This window comes from Eleutherodactylus coqui, chromosome 1 (assembly GCF_035609145.1).
Source record: "Eleutherodactylus coqui strain aEleCoq1 chromosome 1, aEleCoq1.hap1, whole genome shotgun sequence".
Classification (NCBI taxonomy): domain Eukaryota; kingdom Metazoa; phylum Chordata; class Amphibia; order Anura; family Eleutherodactylidae; genus Eleutherodactylus; species Eleutherodactylus coqui.
Window position 1 is genome coordinate 119,283,008 of NC_089837.1, and position 17,348 is coordinate 119,300,355.

Below are 17,348 nucleotides of genomic sequence, written 5' to 3' on the forward strand. Positions count from 1 at the left end.
CTCTGCCATGCCAGAGGGCACCCAGTGATCCCATGATAGCTGGGTTGAGTAGCAGAAATGGCATTTTTTGATTCTTCCATTCTCTACATAGAGCTCATTAAGTACTATGTAGCCAAAACAGAAAGCAGAAGCTGTTAAAAACTGCCCTCTGCCTTCACTCCTGGGCCCTTGGCTGTCACTGACAGCCGATCACCTACCCTGCTAGGTTACAGGAGCTTTAATCCAATGCTGTATGTCTACTACCTGCTGGGATTAAAGCCCAGTACCAAGCGCCGTACGCTTACAGCACTTGATCTTTATGGCCTTAAATCAAAGCGCCAGATGCCTTGCGCTCAGTAGCTTGTCAGCAGAGGTCCAGGTACTGAAGTCCAAATGACTAATACAACGCAGGGGCACCTGTTCAAACCATTGACATGTCTCTTTGAAGTTTATCTGACAGCTGATAAACATGCGGGAATATGTGGTGAAGACGACCGGCTGAATAGCGCAAAGAAATATATTCATTTCACTAATTATCAAAATGCGCTTAGATAGAAGTGATAATTACTATATATGACTGAATTGTATATTTTTGCCTGCTATTGGCATGTATTTTTACTTTTGTTAATTTGTCCAGTACTCAAAGCCACATCAGAGTCCTGTAGGGGTAGGCTGCGACTTTACAAATACAAGCCAAATAATTTTTGCTACGGCTTTCTCTTTCGTGTAGTGTAGCTCTAGGTGCAATAGGGCAGATTTCAAAATGCTGTCTAAATAGTAAGACCGTGTATGCTTAGACAGTCTTAAAATGCCCCACAGCTATGGCAGTGACTCGGCTGGATGATAAATCTGCTTCCCCTTTTTGACTGTCCAGTCTAACTTTATACCACATAATAGTTGGCTTAGTTTACATTGGATGTGCACCAAAACTGTAGCACAAATTTTCCATAAAGCTATGACCCTTCCCACAAAGGCATGCTTTTTCAGACACCTGCGGAAAAAGCACCTGTTGGTGTCTAAAATGCAATGTAAATGTGCAGAGCATTTTGGACAGTTTCCTGTTGCACTCTGTGGCAGAAAATTGCCATATTTTCAATAGCAAATTTGCCTTGTGTTATAGATCTCCACTACTGCTGTTGATTAGTAAAGCAGATGGGGCATTTGCTATAAAGCAAAAAATGGATTCATAGCCAGTGCTATGCAACAATGTCCTTAACCTTCCTTAACCAAATACGTTGAAGCAAATCCTGGTTAACATGGCACAACATATTTCCCCTCAGCGGCAATTTTGTTTTTTGCACATCAGCACCTAGATGACGATTGTATATATGAATATGGTGTTTATCAGCAAAATACCCTGTACGTTTTTTACATTTTGATGAAATTGGTGCCATCGCTGATATGTCAGTGGTGTGATGGGAAACGCCATTTTTTGATACAAGAGCATTTATTTGCTCATGTTTTATCACATCTATCTATTTCCCATCATATATATACAAATACGTTCTCATACGTGTGTATGTGCGGGTGGTTAAATAAGGACTTCCAGAATGATCTCTTATAACGTGTATTGCAGGAAAACAAGGCTTTGAGTTTCACAAACAGGAGAACCAGCAGCTGGCTTTGACTACACAGGTAAGTGATGGATCTTAGGCCGCCCATACACAGGTACACTATAAATGTGAGGGAAGGTTTGATGTAGTCAGAGAGCCCTTTACACACGGATATTGAGTTAACCACTGAAAGGAGTCTAAACCGCTCATGAAATAAGTTTGGATCTCATGTATTTGCAGAATGTCTGTGAGCCTGAAACACACATTAGGCTTTTGAAGAGAAGTGATCCGACAGAAGCTATGCGTGGCACCGCAGAAGGAAAGGTACTGCTGGCTTTTCAACCAAATCCTGAATTGCCTGCTGTAAACTGCCGCATTGTTCTTCAGGTGTAGCTGCCACTACAAATGTAACATGATGGGATTTTATTCACAGCAAATTAGTGAGTTTGAGAACCTATTTGCATCTGTGAAGATTGCTGGAGGGGAACAAGGACCGTCTGTACCCATCATGGAGGCACAGTCTACTACTGAAGAACATTTGTCTCCACAGTCCTTTGCTATGGTAAGTTTAGGAGGAGAAAACGGTCATACGTTACCAAGAGAGTAAAGAGTCTTTGGGCCCATACTTTGATGCTGGGGACAGTCGTTCATCTGTTCTGTGAATGGCACTGTAGCAAAGTCAATTCGTTTGACATTTAGGCAAGTTCCTATGGGTATGTAACCAATGAAGAGGATACAGCACCCTTGTGTTTACTGCCTAAGAATAAGTCGTCAGTGTTTAAAGGGATTGTCAAGTTGTAAAACTATTGATGACCTTTTCTTGGGATAAGCCACCAATAGTGGATGAGTGAATGTCTGTCACCCAAGATTCCCTCTGATTAGCTCTTCTCTGGGTCAGTGTGCTCTTGCACTGATCTGATTTCTGAAGAAAAATGTACAGCTTTATTCTCATTGCCGTGGCCAGACTTGGTATTACAGGCAAATTTCCGATTCAATGGTAGCTGTGGCTGCAATACCAAGCATGGCCACTGCAGCGAGAACGGAGCTGTTGGCTTCTTGCAGAAATCGGATCACTTCACATACACACTGACCTTCAAACAGATGATCAGTGGGGGTCTTGGGTGATATATTCCCACTGATCTACGATTTGATATCCTATCCTGCAGATAGGCCATCAGTAGTTTACAACTGGACAATCCCTTTTTAAGAAAAAGTTCTTTGAAAACTGAAAGACACTGCTCCAGTTGGAACTTGTATTAGATATCTTTTCTTTTCTCCTCGTTCTTAGAAAGGGACCCAAATGTTAAAAGAGATCTTGAAGATTGATAGTTCTGATGCTGCAGACAAGCCGAAAGATGTCAAAAAGGATCCTACTGCCCAGCGGAAACAAACCAAGCAGATGGGTATGTCCTCATCCCTTCATAATGACACACTGTTGTACGTTACAGCGTACCTGTGGGGGGCAGTAATGGAGCTTTAGAAGACCGTTTTATATTTTATGTTGTGTTGTTGATCTTGTATAGCTGCTCATATGAACAGACCACATGGCACCGGACCACCATTCCATGCTCCAAATCCAGAATTGTTGCGCCCGCCTCTTCTTACTCAACCATTGACCACACCTTTGGTCCCTGCTGTATCTGAACTTTTCCGCATCTGTTCTCTTGTCGGAATGCATCCGCCAGAGTTTTCACTCCTGCGAACACCACAGGTAGTTTATGTTGTAGATGTTAACCCATTGTGATCGGTGTGATAAGCATTCATAGTATTGTGATACAAGTGCCAAAAAGATATCCCATGTTGAGGAATTATTACAAATTTCCACCAAACCATATTTTTGGAGGAGACTTAACCCCTTCCAAACCAATTTGTATCCTGGTTTTCCTAGGCAGCTTACTCTTTTACTGCCGTTATACAACGGCGCTATCTGCTGGCTAAAGCCAGTACTGCATGAGGTGACACATTGGATAGGCTCCGACAGCAGAGAGGCTGGCAATATATAGTAAGGGAACCCCGATGGACATCTTCCAACATCGGAGCTGTACAGCCTTAAATCATAATGTCTTCAGATGTCAGTGGATTGGAAAGGGTTAATATATAAATGTATTCAACCGAATGCATAATGTCGCTATTACACTCGTGCTTCTTAGTCCTCCTATTTGTAGTAGTATTCAGCTTTTTTTTTTTTTTTTTTTTTTTTTTTTTTTTTTTTTTTAGATTTTTGCCTTTCTTTTTAAAGGGAACCTGTCAGCCGGAACATGCGGTCCAAACTGCAGTCAGCATGTTGTGGAGCAGGAGGAGGCGAGCAGATTGATATATACTTTTAATGGGAAATATTCAGTATAACTTGTGCTTTATTCATTCACCCCCCTGCTGATTCTGGGCTTAGAGGTGCAGCCAGCGATCTGATTAGTGATTGACAGCTGTTTTTGTATGCAGACAGGAATAGCTGTCCCTTCATGTTAGGACCGCCTACTGGACCTCTAAGCCCAGAATCAGCAGAGATATAAGAGACAAGATATACTAAATCTTCTCCCATAAAACTATATATCCATCTGCTTGGCTGCTCCTGCTCTGTAACATCAGGCCTGCAGTTTGGACAGCGTGTTCCAGCTGACAGGTTCTCTTTCAACCCAGTAGATTTTCACCATTTTTTGATGTGACTGGAACACTGTTTATCCTGTGTACATTTTTTTTTCTTTCTTTCTTCAGGCATTGACAGTCTGTCAAGTGAAGCTGTCAAATGGTTTGGTCCTACATGGCCCCCAATGTCATGCTGAACATGAAGCAAAAGAAAAGGCTGCTTTTTATGCATTGCAGAGACTGGTAAGTAATATATACCTTTGTGTACGTGTAATAATCATAAATATACTTTATTGTTGTGAGCAGCACTTATATGTTCTTGTTTTAAAACTTGACGTGTGTTAATTAACTTTTCAGAAATCGGAGGTCCTAAATATATCACTACCCTAAATGCTTCAAAGCTCCCTCTCCCACATTTTAGTTTGTGGCCCCCATTATGCTATTAAGCACTTAGGTCCCAAGGCATAATTATCTTGCGCTTCTCCAGAACATCTGAGAAGATCTGGTTCTCTGGTCCAGGGATTTGTACACGTGTTTTGGGCCTGTGCCATTTTTAAAATTGCCTTTTTAAAAAAATAATTTTTTTTTACCCTGTATATTATATCTTTTCCAGACCCTCCCCATTATAATCCCAGGCCACCTCTTTAAATCCCTCTCTACAGCTTTGACCAAGTTCATTTGGGCCAACAAACCAATGCGGTTAACTCGCTCTATTTTTTCACTTGCCTAAATATCAAGCTGGCTTACTGGACTTACAGCATTATTATCAGACATCAGTACTGCGAGTCCTGGATTGGTGCAGACACGATTACCTGAAACAGTGGGTTTCCATAGAACACTCCTTCGCCTCAACCTTCTGCTCCCCTGAGTAACTTTCCCCCTTCCACCAACAGTAAGATCTCACCCCACAATTGGGTCTACACTTTACCTCTGCAGGAGCTTGTTCCCCAGGAAGCTGATATTGCGCCCCCCCTCCTGCATTTGGGAAATCAACAATTTCCTGCAGATCTCTTTCCAGTTTCAAGGCTGGCAAGTGCCATATATTTTTTTTATCGGATTCGGATTGGCTTTCTCTAACGGGTATGCTGTCTGCCTCGGACCCTGTCCCTCTTGGCTTCTGCAGGTCTATACAAGTAGCCTATTTTTTTGGCTCCCTCTTACTTGCGGGATGTTTTTACAGACAGCGGACTACATTTGAATGTGTCATTTTGGGATCGGACTCCACCCATCACTCCCTATCTGTATTTTATGCTCTCCTGATCTCACAACAACAGGGTTACATACCTCCATATTTGATCAAATGGAAACAGCAGCTTAATCTGTCTTTTCCCCGGTCAGGATACTCGAGTTCACACACAAATCCTCGATTGCTAGCAGATACCAGGAGGCTGGTTACAAATTGCTTTCACAGTGGCACTTGGTGCCCACCCCCCCAACTAAATAAAATATACCCCTCTTCTCCCCAATGTGTTGATGCTGTGGTACAGAGAGATGTGCGCCTTCTAGCCCCCCAGCAGTTTAGGGCGAGTTCTTTTTGTTCTGCAGGAAAAGGACAATACAGTTTTTGACGAACAGAGCTCGTTCTACTTCAAACTGCTATAGCTCCAGTTCTGTAAGGGCTATTAATGTGTGATATTAAAACCAAGATTCTTTGCTTTAAAATGACACTAAAAGCATGTTGGTAGCCCTTACAGAACTGGAGCTACAGCTATTTGAAGTGGGGTCGGTAATACTGAATGTACAGCTATTTATTTCAGTCAGTGTGTGTAAAGAAGACAAGGAGGGGGACAAGCCAGCAGCAGAGATCTCTGATTCCCCTGTATATCTCCCTGTCCCAAAAGAGGGGTTACATGGATTTTACTTCATGCCCCATCTCAATCAGAGAGCAGATTTGCTCTCTGATTGTCTCATATGGGGTTTTCCCAGAAAAAAATAAAATGATGAGGACTTGCACATCTAATCAGTATATGAAATGCTATTCTTAATAAATCTACATTGTGCCTCATTTATAGAAACTGTCTAGCAGCTTTCCTTCCTGTAGCAATCGCAGCTCTGCTTTCTGGAAGCTGCTCTCAGTTGCCATAGGCAAGAAGTCTGGTTTTCCTGCGCAACAGCTGTGATTAAATGGTATCCAAAATGTTTCTCATCAACGTTTAAATTACAGAAGGCACTCTATATGCGCCTCACTTTTTGCAGTGTTTCAACATTGACTCTAAATTTGTAAAATATTGCAAGCAACTCAATGTTTGCATTCACTTTTTCTATTCTTACTTACGTTTTTATCCTTCTTAATTAGGGCTCAATTGGAGCAAACTTTCCTTTGCCACCGCCACCACCTCTCTTTTCAAATTATCAGCCTCTTGGAGCGAATATATCTACAGGACCACTGCCAGCAGTGTTCCCCCAGCCAACACGTAAGTCGTGGCGTTCATATGGGTCTGCACTGTATAAATACATTTAATGGTAGCCTGTGTACTTGGGAGATGAGTAATACTGTACTGTATGTTACTGCTATTATGTTACTGCTATATGGAATATCACAGTGCTGACACAAATGCTTTTGCTTTGACAATTTGTCTTTATTGTCCTAGCACAATTATTAACCGCTCTGTAGTGAAGCTGCTTCACCATCTGACAGCAAATCCCATAATAGAAAACTTTCTTTCTTTGTAGCCAATATTATACCTTCAGCACCTCATATGTTTGGTGGCGTTTCCTGGAGACCGTCAGTACCACTGCATAATAAAACCTATTACCAAGGATCTTACCCTGGACATATGCCAAATGCTGGGAGCCACAACCAATTCATACCACTACAGGTAAGAGGTTTGTTTGTACTTAAAACAGCTTTATAGCTAGATCACGGGTCTTCTGGTTTGGGTCTATATACTGGAATACCCATACTGGTCTGGTTTTTAAGGGGTTAAATGTTTCATGGGGGAATAAGACGTCCAACCCCCTAGTGACCAGGCCTGTTTGGGCCTTAAGAATCCAGCATATTTGTGTTATTTTGTTTTCTTTCCTGCTGTTTTCATGACCACAATTAAAAAAGCCTTAACTTGAAAATGAATCCATCAACGTAGCCCTATAGAGGGTCATAAAGTGCTGCAGGGGTCACAAAGTGTTTTACAACTCTGGAGCCGGCGGTGATCCGGTGTACTGCTGTGTATGGTGGCGAACTTGTACTGCACATGGCAGCATATCTCGTGCTCGCTGTCATGTGTAGTCCACCTGCTTTTTGTTTTTATAGTCCCTGCGTCATCACGAAGAGATTTTGCGTATACACACTGCCCATACGCAATTGTATTGCACAGTGCGAACATACTCGCCCTTGGAGAATAATGGGCTCTACCTTGCATCTATGCAGCAAAAACAACACACAGCGTCTTTTGCGTACGCGTATTATGCAATTCCAACATGCTAATGTGATCGGTGCGAGTTATCGCGTATCACATGGGCGTACAGCGCCCACGTAATACATGGTAATCATATACGCTTGTGAGCCTAGCTTTTAACCTTTTTTATTTAACTTTAATTAGCTTTTTTACTTTTAGTCCAACTTGGGAACTTGATCACTGGTATAATATACCACAAAACATCTGTATTGCAGTCTGCTTTGGCCTTCTGTCTACCTTTTAAAGGGAACATGTCATGTACCCACAGCATCATAAACTAAGTTATTGTGCTGTTAGGGGAGGTGACAGGGAGACAGCTGAATTTTTTTTATTTATTTATTTCATACTTGCCAGTTTCTTGGTTTTTGTGGTGTCCCCCATTATAGATCATATCCTGCATGAAAATTTGACTTTTTCACATTGCTGTGCGTGTACTCTCCCATAGACTTCTATGGGAGAGCGTGTGCATGGCAATTTGGAGAGTCAGATTTTCATGCAATGCACATTCTTTGGCAGCCAACACCATGGGAACTGAGGAATTGGTGAGTATAAAGAATACATCACCTGGCTTTCTTGTCACCTTCCCAAACAGCACTATAACTTTTTATAGTTTTATGGTGCTGCAGGGAGGTGACAGGTTCCCTTCAAAGGGGTATTCCTAGTCGTCTTTTTTTTTTCTTCTTTTTTTCTTTTTTCTTTTCGATTGATGGACTGGCAGGTCATCAACAGATGATCGGCCGGGACATGCCACTCGGATCCCCGCCAATCAGCTGATTCCAGAAGCCGCTGTTCCCGCAGTCACCAGGAAGCAGAAAGTGCTGTTTAGGTTGGTATTGAAGACGCAGCTCCCATTGAATTTAAGGATCAGTCGTTAGTCTTTTACAACTGGACATACTGCTTCAACCCTTTTGCAATCCAAATTTGGATTCAGGTTTTCCTAGGGGACTTTCTCTTTCTGCCATTCTACTATGGCGTCGTCTGCCGGCTAGAGCCAGTACTGCGGTATGGGACATGCTGGAGAGGCCCCGACAACAGACCAGCCAGTAATGTACAGTAAGAATACCCTGCCGGACGTTTTCCGACATCAGAGCTGTACAGCCTTCAATCAGAATGTCTTAAGATGTAAGACAGTGGATTGGAAAGGGTTAATAAGTTAATATCAAAATGGCGCTGTACAAAGCAAGGCCTCATCCTGCTATGTCTGTTAGAACTGATAGAAGGCGGGATTTTTAAAATGCACAGAAGAGGCAATTTGAAGAATTTTTGCAGTACGTTTTATCAGCCTATTGTGTACATTTTTTTTTGTACAAAATGGCTCTTCGGCTATGCAGCTAAGAGAAGACTGGGCTGAGAAATCCATCTTGAGCTAGCTAGGTCTGCTTTCACACAGCCGAGAAAATCGCGTGAGATTTGTGCATTGCGAGACGTGAGACAAAACGAAAGTTGAGTCACTCTTTATAAAGCTGCATGGACACGAGTGAGAAGGAGATGCGCCCAAGATTCTTAGCTTAGAGACTCCGTCCGATGTGTGGGACACTGCGCATTACATGTCCTATCCTCTTACAAGACTCGTAAAAGAATAGAACATGCAGTGATTCTTTTCACTTGGAACGAGTTTTAAAAAAATCGCTCAGGTGCATGAACACCTTCAAATAGGTTCTTTACCAGTGCAAGTTCCATCCATATCGCAGGCAGACGCAACTTGCACAGGAACGTTGCCCGTGTGAATAAGCCCTAAGACTTGAAACCCTAATGGGTTATTTAGATCTCCTTATTCAGTTTCATACCAATGGGATGTTGGGTTTAAATTGGTTTATGCCTGTAGTTCATGATGATGTAAATCATTCATTGTTGCGTTACTCGGGGTTCTGCCCATTTTGGATGTTATGACAACAAGAAAAGTATACATTTGCCGACATCTAGTTTTCCCTACATCCACTGAATCCACTTTTTCCTAGGGCAAACAAAAAAACAATTCTTCACCTATTTATACATATTCTGTTTATTTGAAGGTAACGAAACAAAGAGCTGCTAGTAATAAAACTACGGAGAACTCGAGCGCCTCATCAAGTAGTGAACAGAGATTGGTTCCTGATGTTGCCAGCCATTTCCCCTCAGAAAGCTCCTCTTTCAGAATGACGTCTCCACAAGCCAGTCAGCGGTCTGCGGTGGACAAGTCTGCAACGCCGGCCTCTGGGACTCCACGATCTAAATCAAACACAGGCTCAGCCAGCAAGCGAAAACCACGGAAACTGGCAGTGAATTTTAATGTCCCTAAAGCTGCAGAATAAACTAGACTCTCCGATTTCCATCCTCTGTATTACCGCCTTAACATTGCTGTGTACAAACGGCATGAGCTGCTGTCTGCAATTTTAACCTTTTTTTTTTAATTATTTTTGTTCTTTTCCTCTCATCAGTGCTTATATTTGACTCTTCCTACACTGATGACCACTTACGTTTTATTGGATTTGGCCACATCTTAACGGCGGCTGAATTATGAAGCGCCCCTTGAGTGCACCTGTTTTATTGAGCCTTTTTCTTCAAGAAGCTGCACTGATGTATAATTTTTTTTCTACAATTCCTATTTTTGTGGTCTTGGAAATCCCTGCAAACATCCGGCATTTATGAATTGGTCTGAATTCCTTGAGAGTCGCCTACCATCGGTGCATTTGTTGAATAACCTACAGCAATCATGGTAGCGCTATGATTCTGTGCAGCTGGGTAATACCTCCAACAATCTGATCCATCTGCCATTTTTTTTAAAAAATATTCTGTAGTCAAAAGGTATTTGTGCAAGACCGGTCTCTTTCATGTGGCAGTAACAGTAGTACTTTCTACTGACCTGTTCTGAGGCGGTTTCCACCCGTGCTGATCCTGTATGTGCCTTCATTCTAGGCAGCTCATCTGCACAACACCACCTATTACTGTGCCTGCCTGAATATCACACAGTGTGGATGTAGCGCCCCCTTCATCCTCCTGTGCTCTGCGCCGGGTGCAGTACTATTATTTCTGCACTTTTGGTCTCTTATTTCTGATACTTTTTGACTGGAGAATGTATTTGAAGCATGTGTTGTTTTATTGTATATTTGTTCTTATCAGGCACTACTTTTATTTTGAAGTCCCCGCGTAATGCCGCTATACGGTGGATTACAGCAAAATGTTCTATGGAGGGTTTTCGAAGTATTCTTTCTGAGGTATTTCCAATAGATTGTTTCCAAAAACACTTTTTTTTATTTTTATTTTTTCTCACAGTTTTTCTTCTTTTTAAAGCCCTGGAATTTTTCACTGGGTCTTGTACAAAACAGTATTTTATTAAGAAGGGAAAACTTTTATGTGCTCATTTCTCTAGTTTCTAATTTTTTAAACTAGTTTTCAGTACGATACCACGTGTGGGTGTTCATAGTGGCATGTGTCTGTAACTTTGTGTAAATTATAAGGTGCAGTTCGGGATCCATGGCATGTCACGGTTCTGCACAATGGACAAAAATGTGTTTTAATTTTTTTTTTTAAAACAAAGTTGATTGCAGAATTGTACACAAATATATCTATATATATATATATATGCAATGTTACAACGTTTGTCTTGTATGTTTCTTTATTTTGACAACTTTCTACCATCTTTGTTTTAATGCGCCCTTCAGTTTTTAAAAAAATATTCCTAAGTAGCCCAGGTCTTCATTGGCTGCTGCTTTTTGCACCTAGTTTGAGCTATGAATTACTTTTGCAATCCACTTAGGCCTCCCTCACACAGGGCGTTTGCAGAAACGCAGCGTTTACTGCAGATTCTGCCCGGTTTCAGCAGCGCCAGCGTTTTGGCTGCGTTTTCAGCTCAGCGCCGGCAAGCTCTGATTGGCTGAGACAGTCAATGAAGGGCTGTGATTGAGCATCGAGCCAGCGCCGACCACCAATCACAGCACTCTATTGCAGGAGACGGGGGTTCTCAAACCTGGGCTACGGCAATAGACTTGTGAGTGCAGGGGAAGCCCGGATCAGCGGCAGAGACCAGCGGCCCCAACCCGGACCGCAGCGGCTAGGTGAGTATTAATTTCTTTTTTTTTTTTTCTCTCTCTAGCCTAGCTGGGGCTGATTTTCGGGGTAGGCGGGCTTCTATTGCAAGCCCTCCCCCCGAAAATCGGTGAGCGGTTAACGCTGCCAAAAACGCAGCACCAAGTGTTGCCGCGTTTTCAGCAGTGCTAAAACCGCTGCCCATTCATTTCAATGGGCGACGCAGGGCTGAAAACGCCCCAAAATAGAACATGCATCGCTGTCAAAGTGCAGCGTTGCAAGGCGCTGCGTTTTCAGCCCTGTGTGAGCAGCCCCATTTAAAATGAATGGGAGTGTTGTACAGCATATAGCGCTGGGCTGAAAAGGCAGCGCTAAACGCTGTACAAAACACCCCATGTGAGGGAGGCCTTAAAGGTACTGGCCAGGACTTCCTCTCTCACACTTCCCATGCTGCTTGGCATAGTCCTGCTCCAATCAGCTGTAAGGCAGCACTTGAATGCGCTCCTATCTGTAGCATATAGTGACAACCAATATCCTAACAGCCAGTGGGTTGCAAAACTGATGGATGGGAGACTTCTAGTGGTCGCCATTTGAGACTTGATTTTTAGTGGGAAAACTAAAAAATTAATGCAAGTATATTACAAGATTGATGATGGCCACGTAGACTGTTAGGTGAGCATAAGTGGTGTAAAAAAAGTAGTGTCAATTTAACTAAATGTAACTTGGGGTATGTCTTGGAACACAAACCACACATGCCATTGCCATACCTACTGTACAGTATATAAGCTGGATCTAAACGCTAGCATATTGATGGCAACTAGGAGTTCAGTAATGATCACTTTGGGCCACAATATTGACTGTTTAGGCAACAATTATTAAATCTCCATTAACACAACTTATAAGGGCATCTTTGAACATGGGTAATACTGTGCCATATCTTCCATTTAATAATATAGCATAATTGTAGTTTGGCCCGGCCACCAACTGACTCAAGTGTAAAGTCCCGTAACAAGATGAGAGAACAGTGTAGTACCCTGTTGGAGAGAAGTTTTGTTTTGTCATGGAGGAACAGTGACCAACACATTTGTAGAACCATGAATCTTTACTGAGTCCCAAGAGGAAAAATGGTATGTTGTACAGTCGGCATGGGATAATCCCATAAACATAGTGGTCTTTGGTATCTCTGAAATGGAAATCATTTTGCTCCACTGAACATTCTTTAACGAGGAAACACAAAACCAGACCTTTCCAGCTCATCTGCATTCAAATCGATTAGGTTTCTGTGCCCAAGATTCAACTATGTAACTTTGGATTAACCACCTAAATAAAATGCAAACTATGAAGCAAGCAACAGCACAACAAAAGTATAGAGTAGGAGGCGAGAGAAAAGCTTGGAAATGTCAGGTGACTCTGAAGTTCCTCAGGTGTTCCTATATGTGATGGGGTATAAATACTGGGCGTTTTAAATCCTCAGCAAGCAATATGCTTGCTGTGGGTTTCAACCTTTATGATGCATCCATTTGGTGTGGATTTTGTTACTTCAGATTTTGACCCATACTAGATCCAAATAATTCCAGGGCTTGGATTTATTGACAGTACTAGCTAGTCATTTCCCCTAATTTCTGCTAGAAGGACACAGTCATTGCCAAAACTTTTGACACTGACACATTTTGGTTTTCACAAAGTTTTCTGCTTCAGTTTTTATAGCAGCCACTTGCATTAACTCTAGATTGTTATGAAGAGGGATCAGATGAATTTGCAAGCCTTGTCATGAAAATTAACTTAATTACAAAAGCCCCATTTCCACAGAATTTCAGCCCCCACAAAATGACATGACAATGATCTTCTCGTTTTAGAAGAAAGTGTTAATGAGGAAAAGGCAGCTGATATCACTGTCATTAAACGCATGTTCATAACATTATGGTCAGCCATAATGTCAGCCATAAGTCTAAAGACAAAACCTCAGTCTCAATGTGAAAAGTCATAAGCCAAGTGGAAGCAGGCACAGATTTATTTTTCTGCCTCTGGGAGTGAAAAATGTATAAAATGTATTAAAAATTTGTCACCAGCTTTTTGCTGCACTATATCAGGGCTTATAAACTAATGACCGACCAATGATTCCATCAGTGACCCACTGCATTCTGTTTAGTAGTTTTTTGTTTTTTTTTAAATCTCTTGCAACCCCAAATTCTCATCTTTGAGTGGCGGGAACACTATCCTCTAACCAATGACTGACTACTTTTCTCCCTAAACTGTGCAAAGGAAATAAACCAATAGGTGGCGGGGCAGCCGCGGCCATGAGTATCAGTGGGTACAGGGTGTGCGCACATAATGGAGAGGATAACCACCTCTCTGGTGTAGACTACAACAGCTCATTTCAAGAAAACTATAGCATTAAAGGGATCTTGTCACTAATTATAAGCACCATATACTAAGTTATGGTGCCTATAGTTTAAATGATGGGGATTCCAGGGAGCTATGTCTTATACTTAGTCCCCTGTTCTCTAACTAACAAAAGATGGTGCACACACGACAGCCTGACTTTCTTCAGAAGGCTGTGCGTGTCTACAAATGGACATTGAAGTTTGCTGTGTGCAAAGTTATTACATGCCCAATGCTTGATATGCAGCCTCTGTTACATCTTTGGCCCTTAAAAATAATTTGGCTCCTTGTAAATGGGTGCAAAGAGTGAGGTGGAGTTACTCAAAGAAATTTTATTCAGAGACATAATGGTGTGTAAAATCAATATAGACTACCTGATATACCTGGCTTCACCTGAGTTAATTTGGTACAGGTGTTTACCTGTTGTTCGCATGGAAAAGTGGTGGTTACTTCAGAGGAACCGAGGAATAAAATATGTATACACATAGAGGAGTGTTAGATTCTCCTCAGACTGCATGTACCGATGTCTCTCTGCAGAATGTGCCACCCCTCCCACTCTTGGTTTTTACCTTTTGGAGGTAACACCCCTTTTTATTCAAATTTACCCCCGAACTAGGGGTTTCAGCCCCTTCTCAGCCCTAAAGGCATGCTCCATCCCTGCAGTCCATGGCCGCTTCCTTATGTACTTTTAATCCTTTCAGTATATGCACATATAGGTCAGTTAAATTCTCCGCAATAATATACACATAGGGAAGTGTTAGAGTCTCCTCGACATATACATGCAGAGGTGAGGTAGATTTTCCTTAGTATATGCCAGTGATGGCGAACCTTTTAGAGACAGAATGCCCAAACTGCAACCCAAAAACCACTATTTATCGCAAAGCGCCAACACATCAGGGCGCGGGGCTTATCACGACATGATTTTACCTCAGTCGTTATAAAAAGGTAAGGGTTGTTTCAAAATAGATGGTACATATTTTGACTGCTCTTTGGTTGTGGAAATGCTGAGGACATTCTGCAGCATTTCCACCACGTGTAAACATACCCCAGCAGTAATGGTGACGCCCACAGTGGCCTCAGCAGCAATATTGATCCCCTCAGTAGTAATAGTGACCTCCACAGTAGCCCCAGTAGTAATGGTGACCCCCACACAGCAGCCTCAGTTGTAATAGTGGCCCCAGTAGTAAACGCTGCTGCTGGCGTTGATCCCAGGTGCACACTGTGGGCTTCTGGACGCCTCCTCCGTTCTGCTCTTGCTGAATCAAGTAGGAGGCGTTAGGGGAGGGGAGAGGGAGGTCACAGTGTGTGCACCTGTGATCAGCGCTCCTAGCAGGGCCGGTGAGTGAATACCGGAAGGTGAGCCATGGCACTTCAGCCGGTATTCACTACTATGGTGAGAGGCTGCTGGCACGCGTGCCACAGGTTCCCCACCACTGGTATATGCGCACACGAGTCAATTAGATTCTCTTTAGTATATACACATAAAGGTGAGAGAGAGAGAGAGAGAGAGAGATTCTCCTCCGTATATGCATACAGAGGTGAGGTAGATTCTCCTCAGTATACAAATAATTTCCCTAGGCTTTATGGTTTCTGAGAAAAGAACTATCTCGTGTATTATGGATTTTCGCATAGTTTTTCACGCTTGGACTTTAATATTGAAGTTGTGACCCCTTTACTTTCCTATTTGCAACCTAAGCAATGGCTGTGGCAAATTTCACGTTTGTGCGGTGCAGCTGTGTGTTATTAGTTACATAACATAAGAGGTCACTTGCTTTTGCACTAAGAATTGAATAATTAAAGGAGATGTCCCGCGCCGAAACGGGTTTTTTTTTTTTTAAACCCCCCCCCCGTTCGGCGCGAGACAACCCCGATGCAGGGGTTAAAAAAACCACCCGCACAGCGCTTACCTGAATCCCGGCGGTCCGGTGACTTCAATACTTACCGCTGAAGATGGCCGCCGGGATCCTCCGTCTTCGTGGACCGCAGCTCTTCTGTGCGGTCCACTGCCGATTCCAGCCTCCTGATTGGCTGGAATCGGCACGTGACGGGGCGGAGCTACACGGAGCCGCTCTCTGGCACGAGCGGCTCCATAGAAGACTGCTGAAGACCCGGACTGCGCAAGCGCGGCTAATTTGGCCATCGGAGGCCAAAAATTAGTCGGCTCCATGGGAACGAGGACGCTAGCAACGGAGCAGGTAAGTAAAAAACTTTTTATAACTTCTGTATGGCTCATAATTAATGCACAATGTACATTACAAAGTGCATTATTATGGCCATACAGAAGTGTATAGACCCACTTGCTGCCTCGGGACAACCCCTTTAAGTTGCGTCCCCTTTACTTGTCCTATGTAGGACCTAAAGACTGCCCCTGCCAAATTTCACGTTGGTACGACTACACGAATTCCATTTGAATGGTTGTGAAGAGATGGAAGTAAGAGCAAGTTTTTGTTGCAAGTCAAGGTGATCTTGTGGTGCATCTTGGAATCAATGGTTTGTCTCAAAATAGTTTAGTATCTGCACAAAAAAAAAATTCGAAATACGGTATGTATATAATATATATATATAATTACACCAGCTCGTCCTACCCTGTTTAGCTATTCCTTTCAATCCGCAAAAAAATCTCTTCAGTTGGGTCATGTGACGGCCTGGGAATTGCTTGCCTTTCTGCGCTCCCAAGGGGTCACCAGAACTTCCTGTTTGATGAAATTACATGGACTTTAGCACACATGCTCTCAGTAACTCCTATCACGTTACTAGTGATGATTAGGCTCCTGTCACACAGTTATAAGGAAGGCGATGACCGTTCATCCTCTGGAACTGTATTTAAGATCTTTAGCTTATTTAGGTGAATGCAGAGGTTAATATTTGCACTGTCCTCTTAGCAGGCAAAGATGATACAGTCTGTAGCTGCTCATATAATGCTGTGCTGATGCATCATAGGATTGATAGTACAGAACACAATGAAAGTCAAGAAACATCAAGATGGTGCCTGATAAGCATCAAACAGGGGCCTGAGAGAGCGCGATATAAATACGAGATGAGATGCAATGTGTGACAGACAAGCAGGTGAGGAAAGCAGGGATGGAGAAATGTATTTTCCCTCCGACATCATGACAGCGTACACTTGGAGGTTGCTTCCCTGCTGACCTGAAGGGACAGGAAAAGGCAGAGCATAAAAGGCACCTACCCTCCACCAACACCAGTGCTTTTCCTGTCCCTCACAGGACAGCAGGGCAGAGCTCCAGCGATGCTGTCACATGCCGGAGGACTTACCAGGCACAGCGGCGGCATCTACTTCTGGCAGCCCCGGTTACTCCAGTGGGAAGGTCCTCATCTTGGTGTTGGCCGGGGTCCAAGGACGGACTGCTCGGTTCCACAGCGGCCGTCATCTCTGGGTCTCCCGACGGCGTAGTGACGGCAGACGCTCAGCGAGGGGGCGTGGCTTGGTGCC

At 43.0% G+C, this 17,348-nt stretch overlaps 1 protein-coding gene across 4 annotated transcripts in view; it reads left to right on the top strand.

Moving 5' to 3' along the window:
• XRN1 (5'-3' exoribonuclease 1) overlaps positions 1-11,089 on the top strand; it is a 68,833-nt gene extending 57,744 nt beyond the window's left edge. For all 4 annotated transcript variants that reach the window (XM_066599502.1, XM_066599519.1, XM_066599510.1 and 1 more), the window contains 9 exons: positions 1,556-1,614; positions 1,773-1,856; positions 1,966-2,094; positions 2,821-2,935; positions 3,056-3,243; positions 4,245-4,358; positions 6,412-6,529; positions 6,789-6,934; positions 9,523-11,089. In XM_066599502.1, the coding sequence (XP_066455599.1) occupies positions 1,556-1,614; positions 1,773-1,856; positions 1,966-2,094; positions 2,821-2,935; positions 3,056-3,243; positions 4,245-4,358; positions 6,412-6,529; positions 6,789-6,934; positions 9,523-9,801 (1,232 nt within the window). In that variant the 3' untranslated portion in view covers positions 9,802-11,089. The remainder of the gene's footprint in view (positions 1-1,555; positions 1,615-1,772; positions 1,857-1,965; positions 2,095-2,820; positions 2,936-3,055; positions 3,244-4,244; positions 4,359-6,411; positions 6,530-6,788; positions 6,935-9,522) is intronic.
• The last annotated feature ends 6,259 nt before the right edge of the window (positions 11,090-17,348 follow it).